Source organism: Psittacula echo (assembly GCF_963264785.1).
Source record: "Psittacula echo genome assembly, chromosome: 29".
Classification (NCBI taxonomy): domain Eukaryota; kingdom Metazoa; phylum Chordata; class Aves; order Psittaciformes; family Psittacidae; genus Psittacula; species Psittacula echo.
The window spans coordinates 395,607-407,853 of NC_137764.1; the positions used below are offsets into that span (position 1 = coordinate 395,607).

Below are 12,247 nucleotides of genomic sequence, written 5' to 3' on the forward strand. Positions count from 1 at the left end.
GGCCCTGCCCCGGGGGGGGCGGAGCCCGGTCCCGGTCTCTCGGAGCCTCCCGGAGCCGCTCCCGGCGCCGGCGCCCCCCCCCCGGGATGGAGCCCGCGAAGAAAATCGCGATCTTCGGAGCTACCGGAAGGACCGGGAGGGCCACGGTGGAGCTGGCGGTGGAGGAGGGTAACGGGGGGTAACGGGGAGCAATGGGGGCAATGGGGCAATGGGGGCAATGGGGGCAATGGGGGTAATGGGGGGAATGGGGGCAATGGGGGCAATGGGGGGAATGGGGGCAATGGGGGCAATGGGGGCAATGGGGGCAATGGGGGCAATGGGGGTAATGGGGGGAATGGGGGCAATGGGGGCAATGGGGGGAATGGGGGCAATGGGGGCAATGGGGGCAATGGGGGTAATGGGGGTAATGGGGGGAATGGGGGCAATGGGGGCAATGGGGGTAATGGGGGTAATGGGGCAATGGGGGTAATGGGGGCAATGGGGGCAATGGGGCAATGGGGGTAATGGGGCAATGGGGGTAATGGGGGGAATGGGGGCAATGGGGGCAATGGGGGGAATGGGGGCAATGGGGGCAATGGGGGTAATGGGGGTAATAGGGGCAATGGGGGTAATGGGGGTAATGGGGGCAATGGGGGTAATGGGGGCAATGGGGGCAATGGGGGCAATGGGGGTAATGGGGGTAATAGGGGCAATGGGGGTAATGGGGGTAATGGGTAATGGGGGTAATGGGGGTAATGGGGGCAATGGGGGTAATGGGGGTAATGGGGGCAATGGGGGCAATGGGGGCAATGGGGGTAATGGGGGCAATGGGGGTAATGGGGGTAATGGGGGTAATGGGGGCAATGGGGGCAATGGGGGTAATGGGGGTAATGGGGGCAATGGGGGCAATGGGGGTAATGGGGGTAATGGGGGCAATGGGGGTAATGGGGGTAATGGGGGTAATGGGGGCAATGGGGGTAATGGGGGGTAACGGGGGGCAATGGGGCAATGGGGTAATGGGGGCAATGGGGGTAATGGGGGCAATGGGGGTAATGGGGGTAATGGGGGTAATGGGGTAATGGGGGTAATGGGGGTAATGGGGCAATGGGGGCAATGGGGGTAATGGGGGGTAACGGGGGGCAATGGGGCAATGGGGTAATGGGGGCAATGGGGGTAATGGGGGTAATGGGGGTAATGGGGGCAATGGGGGTAATGGGGGTAATGGGGGCAATGGGGGTAATGGGGGTAATGGGGGCAATGGGGGCAATGGGGGCAATGGGGGAATGGGGTAATGGGGGTAATGGGGGCAATGGGGGCAATGGGGGAATGGGGCGATGGGGGGAATGGGGGGAATGGGGGCAATGGGGGCAATGGGGGTAATGGGGGCGATGGGGGGAATGGGTTCTGTGGGGCAGGGGGGGTTCTGTGGGGCAGGGGGGGTTCTGTGGGGCCAGCCCAGTCTGCCCGGGGCTGATAGAGCTGCCCTAGGGCAGGTGCAGCCCATGTGGGGCTGATAGAGCCTGGGAGAGCCCCACAGAGCCGGCAAGAGCCAGATAGGGCAGGCGGAGCCCAATGTGGGGCAGCTGTGGGGCCAGATAGGGTCCTATGGGCCCATAGAGCCCTATGAGGCTGGATAGAGCCCTATGAGGCTGCACAGAGCCCTGTGGGCCCATAGCATCCTATGGGGCTGGATACAGCGCTATGGGACCATAGAGCCCTATGGGGTTGTACAAAGCCCTATGGGACCATAGAGCCCTATGGGGCTGGCAGAGCCCCATGGGACCATAGAGCCCTATGGAGTTGTATAGAGCCCTATGGGACCATATAGCCCTATGGGGTTGTACAGAGCCCTATGGGACCATGGAGACCCATGGGGCCGCGGAGAGCCCTATGGGGCTGGATAGAGCCCTATGGGACCATAGAGCCCTATGGGACCATGGAGCCCTATGGGGCCGGCAGCGCTCTATGGGACCATGGAGTCCTATGGGGCCGCGCAGAGCCCTATGGGACCATGGAGCCCTATGGGGTTGTACGGAGCCCTATGGGACCATAGAGCCCTATGGGGCCGGCAGAGCCCTATGGGACCACGGAGCCCTATGGGACAATGGAGCCCTATGGGGCCGGCAGCGCCCTATGGGACCATGGAGCCCTATGGGGTTGTACAGAGCCCTATGGGACCACGGAGCCCTATGGGACCATGGAGCCCTATGGGGCCGCGCAGCGCCCTATGGGGTTGTAGAGAGCCCTATGGGACCACGGAGCCCTATGGGACCATAGAGCCCTATGGGGCCGGCAGAGCCCTATGGGACCATGGAGCCCTATGGGGTTGTACAGAGCCCTATGGGACCACGGAGCCCTATGGGACCATAGAGCCCTATGGGACCATGGAGCCCTATGGGGTTGTAGAGAGCCCTATGGGACCACGGAGCCCTATGGGACCATAGAGCCCTATGGGGCCGGCAGAGCCCTATGGGACCATGGAGCCCTATGGGGTTGTACAGAGCCCTATGGGACCACGGAGCCCTATGGGACCATAGAGCCCTATGGGGCCGCGCAGCGCCCTATGGGGTTGTAGAGAGCCCTATGGGACCACGGAGCCCTATGGGACCATAGAGCCCTATGGGGCCGGCAGAGCCCTATGGGACCATGGAGCCCTATGGGGTTGTAGAGAGCCCTATGGGACCACGGAGCCCTATGGGACCATAGAGCCCTATGGGGCCGGCAGAGCCCTATGGGACCATGGAGCCCTATGGGGTTGTAGAGAGCCCTATGGGACCACGGAGCCCTATGGGACCATAGAGCCCTATGGGGCCGGCAGAGCCCTATGGGACCATGGAGCCCTATGGGGCCGGCAGCGCCCCGGTGCACAGCGCCCCCTGTCGCGCAGGCCTGGCGGTGACGGTGCTGGTTCGGGACCCGGCGCGGCTCCCGGCGCCGCTGCCCCCGGTCCGGGTCGTGCTCGGGGACGCGCGGGACCCCGCGGCCGTGGCCGAGGCCGTGCGGGGCCAGGACGGGGTCATCATCGCGCTGGGCACCGGCAGCGACCTCGGTACCGGAGCCCCGCAGGACGCGCGGGGGCAGCCCCATAGAACCCCATAGAACCCCATAGACCCACACATGGGGGCTGCCCCATAGAGCCCCATAGAACCCCATAGAGCCCCATAGACCCACACATGGGGGCTGCCCCATAGACCCCATAGAACCCCATAGAGCCCCATAGACCCACACATGGGGGCTGCCCCATAGAACCCCATAGAACCCCATAGAGCCCCATAGACCCACACATGGGGGCTGCCCCATAGACCCCATAGACCCACACATGGGGGCTGCCCCATAGAGCCCCATAGAACCCCATAGAGCCCCATAGACCCACACATGGGGGCTGCCCCATAGACCCCATAGACCCACACATGGGGGCTGCCCCATAGAACCCCATAGAGCCCCATAGAGCCCCATAGACCCACACATGGGGGCTGCCCCATAGACCCCATAGACCCACACATGGGGGGCAGCCCCATAGAACCCCATAGAACCCCATAGACCCACACATGGGGGCTGCCCCATAGAGCCCCATAGAACCCCATAGACCCACACATGGGGGGCAGCACCATAGAACCCCATAGAGCCCCATAGAGCCCCATAGACCCACACATGGGGGGCAGCCCCATAGAACCCCATAGACCCACACATGGGGGCTGCCCCATAGACCCCATAGAGCAACACTTGGGGGGCAGCCCTATAGAGCCCCATAGAACCCCATAGACCCACACATGGGGGCTGCCCCATAGAGCCCGATAGAACCCCATAGACCCACACATGGGGGCTGCCCCATAGAACCCCATAGAGCAACACTTGGGGGGCAGCCCCATAGAACCCCATAGACCCACACATGGGGGCAGCCCCATAGAACCCCATAGACCCACACATGGGGGCAGCCCCATAGAACCCCATAGACCCACACATGGGGGGCAGCCCCATAGAACCCCATAGCCCCCCCCGTGTGGGGCAGCCCCATAGCGCCCGCTGTGCCCCCAGGCCCCACCACGGTGATGTCAGAGGGCACCAGAACCATCGTGGAGGCCATGAAGGCTCACGGGGTCCGCAAGGTCGTCGCCTGCCTCTCGGGTGGGTGCCCCCCCCCGACCCCCATAACCCAAGGTCCCGGTCCTGCCCCCCCCATCCCTCCCCATCCCCCCCCATTCCCCCCCCATTTCCCCCCATTCCCCCCCCATTTCCCCCCATCCCTCCCCATCCCCCCCCATTCCCCCCCCATTTCCCCCCATTCCCCCCCCATTCCCTCCCCATTCCCCCCCCATTCCCTCCCCATCCCTCCCCATCCCTCCCCATTCCCCCCCCATTCCCCCCCCATTCCCCCCCCATTCCCCCCCATTCCCTCCCCATCCCTCCCCATCCCTCCCCATCCCCCCCCATTCCCTCCCCATTCCCATCCCGTTCCCATCCCGTTCCCATCCCATTCCCGCAGCGTTCCTGCTCTGGGACCTGCAGAAGGTGCCCCCGCGGCTGCTGCCGGTGACCGAGGATCACATCCGGATGCACCGGATCCTGCAGGATTCGGGCCTCGACTGCGTCTCTGTGATGCCGCCCCACATCTCCGGTACGGGACCGGACGGGCCCCAGGGATCCCCCCATTCCCATTGCCCCTTCTCCCGGTATCCCATTATCCCAGAATTCCCAAATCCCATTATCCCGGTATCCCATTATCCCAGAATCATTAAATCCCATTATCCCGGTATCCCATTATCCCAGAATTCCCAAATCCCATTATCCCGGTATCCCATTATCCCAGAATCATTAAATCCCATTATCCCGGTATCCCATTATCCCAGAATTCCCAAATCCCATTATCCCGGTATCCCATTATCCCAGAATTCCCAAATCCCATTATCCCGGTATCCCATTATCCCAGAATCATTAAATCCCATTATCCCGGTACCCATTATCCCAGAATTCCCAAATCCCATTATCCCGGTATGCCATTATCCCAGAATTCCCAAATCCCATTATCCCGGTATCCCATTATCCCAGAATCATTAAATCCCATTATCCCGGTATCCCATTATCCCAGAAATCCCAAATCCCATTATTCCATCATCACCAAACCCTGGTATCCCAGAATCACCTTCTCCCAGAATCCCTGCATCCAATTATCCCAGTATCCCATTATCCCATAATCACCCTACCCTATTATTCCCTCATCCCATTATCTCATTATCCTGGTACCCCGTTATCCCAGTATCCCTAAATCCCATTATCACATTGGTATCCCATTATCCTATTATCCCATTGGTATCCCATTTTTATCCCACCGTTATCCCATCGCTATCCCACCGTTATCCCATCGTTATTCCACTGTTATCCCACCGTTATCCCATCGTTATCCCACTGTTATCCCATCGTTATCCCACTGTTATCCCATTGCTATCCCATTCTTATCCCACTGTTATCCCATTGCTATCCCATCGTTATCCCATTGCTATCCCATCGTTATCCCATTGTTATCCCATCGTTATCCCATCGCTATCCCACTGTTATCCCATCGTTATCCCATTGTTATCCCATCGTTATCCCATCGCTATCCCACTGTTATCCCATCGCTATCCCATCGCTATCCCACTGTTATCCCATCGTTATCCCATCTTTATCCCATTGCTATCTCATCGTTATCCCATTGTTATCCCACTGTTATCCCATCGTTATCCCATTGTTATCCCATCGCTATCCCATCGTTATCCCATCGTTATCCCATCGTTATCCCATTGCTATCCCATCGCTATCCCATCGTTATCCCATCGCTATCCCGTTGTTATCCCATCGTTATCCCATCATTATCCCATCGCTATCCCGTTGTTATCCCACCGCTATCCCATCACTATCCCATTGCTATCCCGTTGTTATCCCATCGCTATCCCATCGTTATCCCACCGCTATCCCATCACTATCCCATTGTTATCCTGTTGTTATCCCATCGCTATCCCGTTGCTATCCCGTTGCTATCCCGTTGTTATCCCGTTGTTATCCCGTTGCTATCCTGTTGTTATCCCGTTGTTATCCCGTTGTTATCCCATTGCTATCCCGTTGTTATCCCGTTGCTATCCCGTTGTTATCCCGTTGTTATCCCGTTGCTATCCCGTTGTTATCCCGTTGTTATCCCGTTGCTATCCCGTTGCTATCCCGTTGTTATCCCGTTGCTATCCCGTTGCTATCCCGTTGCTATCCCGTTGCTATCCCGTTGTTATCCCGTTGCTATCCCGTTGCTATCCCGTTGCTATCCCGTTGCTATCCCGTTGTTATCCCGTTGCTATCCCGTTGCTATCCCGTTGCTATCCCGTTGCTATCCCGTTGTTATCCCGTTGCTATCCCGTTGCTATCCCGTTGTTATCCCGTTGCTATCCCGTTGCTATCCCGTTGCTATCCCGTTGTTATCCCGTTGCTATCCCGTTGTTATCCCGTTGCTATCCCGTTGCTATCCCGTTGTTATCCCGTTGCTATCCCGTTGCTATCCCGTTGCTATCCCGTTGCTATCCCGTTGTTATCCCGTTGCTATCCCGTTGTTATCCCGTTGCTATCCCGTTGTTATCCCGTTGCTATCCCGTTGCTATCCCGTTGTTATCCCGTTGCTATCCCGTTGCTATCCCGTTGCTATCCCGTTGTTATCCCGTTGCTATCCCGTTGTTATCCCGTTGTTATCCCGTTGTTATCCCGTTGCTATCCCGTTGCTATCCCGTTGCTATCCCGTTGTTATCCCGTTGTTATCCCGTTGTTATCCCGTTGCTATCCCGTTGCTATCCCGTTGCTATCCCGTTGTTATCCCGTTGCTATCCCGTTGTTATCCCGTTGTTATCCCGTTGTTATCCCACCGCTGTCCCCCGCAGAGGAGCTGCCGCTCACCCGGGATTATTCGGTGTCCGTGGGCGCTCCCGGCTCTTCCCGGGTCATTTCCACGCGGGATTTGGGCCATTTCCTGCTCCGCTGCCTCGGCACCGACCGCTACGACGGGAAAAGCGTCTACGTCTGCCAGAGCTACCCCCGGGAATAGCGGGAACGGCGGGAATCCCCTCGGGAATGGCGGGAATCCCCTCGGGAATGGCGGGAATCCCCTCGGGAATGGCGGGAATTTGCTTGGGTAATGGCGGGAATCCCCTCGGGAATGGCGGGAATTTGCTTGGGTAATGGCGGGAATCCCCTCGGGAATGGCGGGAATTTGCTTGGGGATGGCGGGAATCCCCTCGGGAATGGCGGGAATTTGCTTGGGAAATGGCAAGAATTCGCTCGGGAATGGCGGGAATTTGCTTGGGTAATGGCGGGAATCCCCTTGGGAACGGCGGGAATTTGCTTGGGTAATGGCAAGAATTCGCTCGGGAATGGCGGGAATTTGCTTGGGAATGGTGGGAATCCCATCAGGAATGGCGGGAATTCCCTCAGGAATGGCGGGAATTCGCTTGGGAATGGAGGGAATCCCATCGGGAATGGTGGGAATTCCCTCGGGAATGGTGGGAATTCCCTCGGGAATGGCGGGAATTCGCTTGGGAATGGTGGGAATTCGCTTGGGAATGGCGGGAATTCCCTCGGGAACGGGGGCCCCGCACCGGGATTAAAGCCGGCTTCTCCCAGAGCTGGGTCCCGGAGTTTGTGTTGGGAATGAGGGAGCGATGGGGCTGGGAATGGGGCCCCCATCCCAATCCTCGTGTCCCGCTCCCTATCCCTATTGAACCGTTCCTGTTCCCATCTCCCCATCCCCATTTCCACGTCCTCCATCCCATTTCCCCATCCCTATTTCCCCATTCCCATTCCTCCATCCCCATTTCCTTCTCTTCCATTCCATTGTCCCATCCCCAATCCCTCTCTCCCCATCCCTGTTTCCCTGTCCCCATTCCCATCTTCCTATCCCAAATCCCTCCCTCCCGATCCCTATTTCCCTGTCTCCATTCCCATGTTCCCATCCCCTTATCCCATCTCCTCATCCCAATTCCCTTCTCCATCCCATTCCCCCATCCCTATTTCCCCATTCCCATGTCCCTGTCCCCATTCCCTTCTCCCCCACCCCATATCCCTGCCTCCCGCTCCCATTCCCCCCCTCCCTTTCCTTGCGGGTCCCAACCCCAATCCCGGGCAGTTTTGGGACCTTCGCTCCCCTTCCCACTTCCGGAATTCCCACCCCGCGTCCCGGATCCCAGACCCCGATCCCATGGGATGCGGAGGGAGCGACACCGACACGAGGCTGCAGGAGAATATAGACTTTATATAATAACTCCATAGGGGGAAGAAAGGCGACAGGAATGCTCCGGCGTTCCAGGAAACGGGAATGTCGGGAATCTCCCCCTTTCTCCCGCCCTTTGTTCCCTTCCCCTTAGTGAAGCTCTTTCCCATCGTTATCCTCAGAAAAACCTGCTCCAAGGTGCCAGGGGGCCCCAAATCCCTTTTCCCATTGGGAATTGCTGCTGGAAAAGGGGAGGGGGGGGGGGGTGTGTGATGATGGGAGAGGGATGGGGGGGGGAGGGAGAGTGCGGAAAAGTGGGGGGGATCCCTGGGGAATGCCGTAAAAATAAAGGGCTTTCTATTAAAACGAGAGCGAGGCGGCGGCGGCCGATCCCGGCGGGAAGCGGCGGAATTCCCGGCCGGAATCACAGGTCGCTCTCTCCGTAGAGGGCGGTGGAGAAGGCTTTGTAGTCGAGGGCGCCGGGGCCGGCGTCGGCGCCGCGGTACGGAGCCATGCGGGCGATGCAGTATTCGGCCTGCTCCCGGGGCAGCTCCCGCCGCAGCTCGGCCGCCGTGATGTAGTTCTGGGAGAGAGCAGCGGGAATGGCGGCGGCGTTCCCGGGCGGAAGCGGCGCCGTTCCCGGCCGCCGGCACTCACCTTGTCGCCGGCCAGGACGCGGAAGGAGGCGATGACCTGGTCGGCCGTGTCCGTGTCCGTGGTCTCCCGGGACATGAAGTCGATGAAGGCTTGGAAGGTGACGGAGCCGCTGCCGTTGGGATCCACCAGGCTCATGATGCGGTTGAACTCGGCGTCGCCCTGCGGGACAGCGGGAATGGATGGCGGGGAATGGCCCCAGCCCTGCCTCCATCCCATTCCCGCCCTTGGGGTTCCTCCCACCTGGAGCGAGGGGGAAAAGATGGGAAAAGGGAGGAAAAGAGCCGGGGGAGGGGGGGGGGGGGGCTCGTACCAGGCTGCATCCCGCGGGAAGGAGCGCTCGGAAGTCGTCCGTGTCCGCGCTGCCCCGGCGCTGCTGCGGCGCGAGCGGGAAGAGGAGGAGGAGGAGGAAGGAAGAGGGAGGAGGAAGAGGAAGGAGAGAGGCGGAGATGGAGTTAGAGGGGGGAAATCCAGCTGGGAATGGGGGGGGACGAGGAAGGACGTGGAGAGGATGGAGAGGAAGGGCAGAGGCGGGGAGGCCCCGGGATGAGGAGGAAGGAGGCGGGATAGAGGAAGGTCAATGGCAGGGAAGAGCATGGGATGGAGAGGAAGGACAGGGGATGAGGAGGAAGGACAGGGGATGAGGAGGAAGGACAGGGGATGAGGAGGAAGGACAGGGGATGAGGATGGAGACCTTGGGATGAGGGGAAAGGACCTGGGATGAGGAGGAAGGCCATGGGCTAGAGGAAGGTCAATGGCATGGAAGACCATGGGATGAGGATGGAGAGCATGGGATGAGGATGGAGAGCATGGGATGAGGACGGAGAGCGTGGGATGAGGACGGAGAGCATGGGATGAGGACGGAGGGCGTGGGATGAGGACGGAGAGCGTGGGATGAGGACGGAGAGCATGGGATGAGGATGGAGAGCATGGGATGAGGACGGAGAGCATGGGATGAGGACGGAGAGCATGGGATGAGGACGGAGAGCATGGGATGAGGATGGAGAGCATGGGATGAGGACGGAGAGCATGGGATGAGGACGGAGAGCATGGGATGAGGATGGAGAGCATGGGATGAGGACGGAGAGCATGGGATGAGGATGGAGAGCATGGGATGAGGATGGAGAGCGTGGGATGAGGACGGAGAGCGTGGGATGAGGATGGAGAGCGTGGGATGAGGATGGAGAGCGTGGGATGAGGACGGAGAGCATGGGATGAGGACGGAGAGCATGGGATGAGGACGGAGAGCGTGGGATGAGGATGGAGAGCATGGGATGAGGATGGAGAGCATGGGATGAGGATGTAGAGCATGGGATGAGGACGGAGAACATGGGATGAGGACGGAGAGCATGGGATGAGGATGGAGAGCGTGGGATGAGGATGGAGAGCGTGGGATGAGGACGGAGAGCATGGGATGAGGACGGAGAGCGTGGGATGAGGACGGAGAGCGTGGGATGAGGACGGAGAGCATGGGATGAGGACGGAGAGCATGGGATGAGGATGGAGAGCATGGAATGAGGACGGAGAGCATGGGATGAGGATGGAGAGCATGGGATGAGGATGGAGAGCATGGGATGAGGATGGAGAGCATGGGATGAGGATGGAGAGCGTGGGATGAGGACGGAGAGCGTGGGATGAGGACGGAGAGCATGGGATGAGGATGGAGAGCGTGGGATGAGGACGGAGAGCATGGGATGAGGATGGAGAGCATGGGATGAGGATGGAGAGCATGGGATGAGGATGGAGAGCATGGGATGAGGACGGAGAGCGTGGGATGAGGATGGAGAGCGTGGGATGAGGATGGAGAGCATGGGATGAGGACGGAGAGCATGGGATGAGGATGGAGAGCATGGGATGAGGATGGAGAGCATGGGATGAGGATGGAGAGCATGGGATGAGGACGGAGAGCATGGGATGAGGATGGAGAGCATGGGATGAGGACGGAGAGCATGGGATGAGGATGGAGAGCATGGGATGAGGATGGAGAGCATGGGATGAGGACGGAGAGCGTGGGATGAGGATGGAGAGCATGGGATGAGGACGGAGAGCATGGGATGAGGATGGAGAGCATGGGATGAGGATGGAGAGCGTGGGATGAGGACGGAGAGCGTGGGATGAGGAAGGAGAGCATGGGATGAGGACGGAGAGCGTGGGATGAGGATGGAGAGCATGGGATGAGGACGGAGAGCATGGGATGAGGATGGAGAGCATGGGATGAGGACGGAGAGCATGGGATGAGGATGGAGAGCATGGGATGAGGAAGGAGAGCATGGGATGAGGATGGAGAGCATGGGATGAGGACGGAGAGCATGGGATGAGGATGGAGAGCGTGGGATGAGGATGGAGAGCATGGGATGAGGACGGAGAGCGTGGGATGAGGATGGAGAGCATGGGATGAGGATGGAGAGCATGGGATGAGGACGGAGAGCATGGGATGAGGATGGAGAGCATGGGATGAGGACGGAGAGCATGGGATGAGGATGGAGAGCATGGGATGAGGACGGAGAGCGTGGGATGAGGATGGAGAGCATGGGATGAGGACGGAGAGCGTGGGATGAGGATGGAGAGCATGGGATGAGGACGGAGAGCATGGGATGAGGATGGAGAGCATGGGATGAGGATGGAGAGCATGGGATGAGGACGGAGAGCATGGGATGAGGATGGAGAGCATGGGATGAGGATGGAGAGCATGGGATGGAGAGGAAGGCCCCGGGATGAGGATGAGGATGAGGAGGGGCCGGTACCTGCCGGTCGTTCTCCACGTCGTAGCCCAGGCTGATCAAGCAGGCCTTGAACTCCTCCGGGCCCAGGGCTCCGCCGTGGTCCTGCCCCAGGAGAAGACATCACCCATGGGGACCCGAGGGGATCTGGTGGGATCTGGTGGGATCTGGTGGGATCTGATGGGACCTGGTGGGATCTGGTGGGACCTGGTGGGATCTGGTGGGATCTGGTGGGACCTGATGGGATCTGGTGGGACCTGGTGGGATCTGATGGGACCTGGTGGGATCTGGTGGGACCTGGTGGGACCTGGTGGGATCTGGTGGGACCTGATGGGATCTGGTGGGACCTGGTGGGACCTGGTGGGACCTGGTGGGACCTGGTGGGACCTGATGGGACCTGGTGGGATCTGGTGGGACCTGATGGGATCTGGTGGGACCTGGTGGGACCTGGTGGGACCTGGTGGGATCTGGTGGGACCTGGTGGGACCTGATGGGATCTGGTGGGACCTGGTAGGAACTGATGGGATCTGATGGGACCTGGTGGGATCTGGTGGGACCTGGTGGGACCTGGTGGGATCTGGTGGGACCTGGTGGGACCTGATGGGATCTGGTGGGACCTGATGGGATCTGGTGGGACCTGGTGGGACCTGATGGGACCTGGTGGGATCTGGTGGGA

At 59.8% G+C, this 12,247-nt stretch overlaps 2 protein-coding genes across 5 annotated transcripts in view; one reads left to right on the top strand and one right to left on the bottom strand.

The window, feature by feature from the left end:
- BLVRB (biliverdin reductase B) lies at positions 1-7,311 on the top strand. The gene is made up of 5 exons (XM_080636002.1): positions 1-168; positions 2,867-3,028; positions 4,015-4,104; positions 4,463-4,594; positions 6,873-7,311. Exons 1-5 carry the CDS (start codon positions 87-89, stop codon positions 7,034-7,036), a joined length of 630 nt encoding a protein of 209 aa, XP_080492128.1. The 5' UTR covers positions 1-86; the 3' UTR covers positions 7,037-7,311.
- A 1,184-nt stretch (positions 7,312-8,495) lies between these two features.
- Positions 8,496-12,247, bottom strand: part of LOC308230948 (alpha-actinin-4) — a 33,655-nt gene continuing 29,903 nt past the window's right edge. For 2 of the 4 annotated variants that reach the window (XM_080635998.1, XM_080635999.1), the window contains exons 19-22: positions 11,596-11,676; positions 9,165-9,227; positions 8,855-9,013; positions 8,496-8,780 (exon numbers count right to left, since the gene is read on the bottom strand). In XM_080635998.1, the coding sequence (XP_080492124.1) occupies positions 8,622-8,780; positions 8,855-9,013; positions 9,165-9,227; positions 11,596-11,676 (462 nt within the window). In that variant the 3' untranslated portion in view covers positions 8,496-8,621. The remainder of the gene's footprint in view (positions 8,781-8,854; positions 9,014-9,164; positions 9,228-11,595; positions 11,677-12,247) is intronic. The other 2 variants (XM_080636001.1, XM_080636000.1) reach the window with 1 other exon arrangement.

What these genes read in the sequence shown, in the direction of transcription:
- BLVRB (XM_080636002.1), top strand. Translation starts at nt 87, where the DNA reads ATGGAGCCCGCGAAGAAAATCGCGATCTTCGGAGCTACCGGAAGGACC. An exon ending in GGAGCTGGCGGTGGAGGAGG is followed by an intron (nt 169 to 2,866) that starts GTAACGGGGGGT and finishes CCTGTCGCGCAG; the next exon opens with GCCTGGCGGTGACGGTGCTG. An exon ending in GATGCCGCCCCACATCTCCG is followed by an intron (nt 4,595 to 6,872) that starts GTACGGGACCGG and finishes TGTCCCCCGCAG; the next exon opens with AGGAGCTGCCGCTCACCCGG.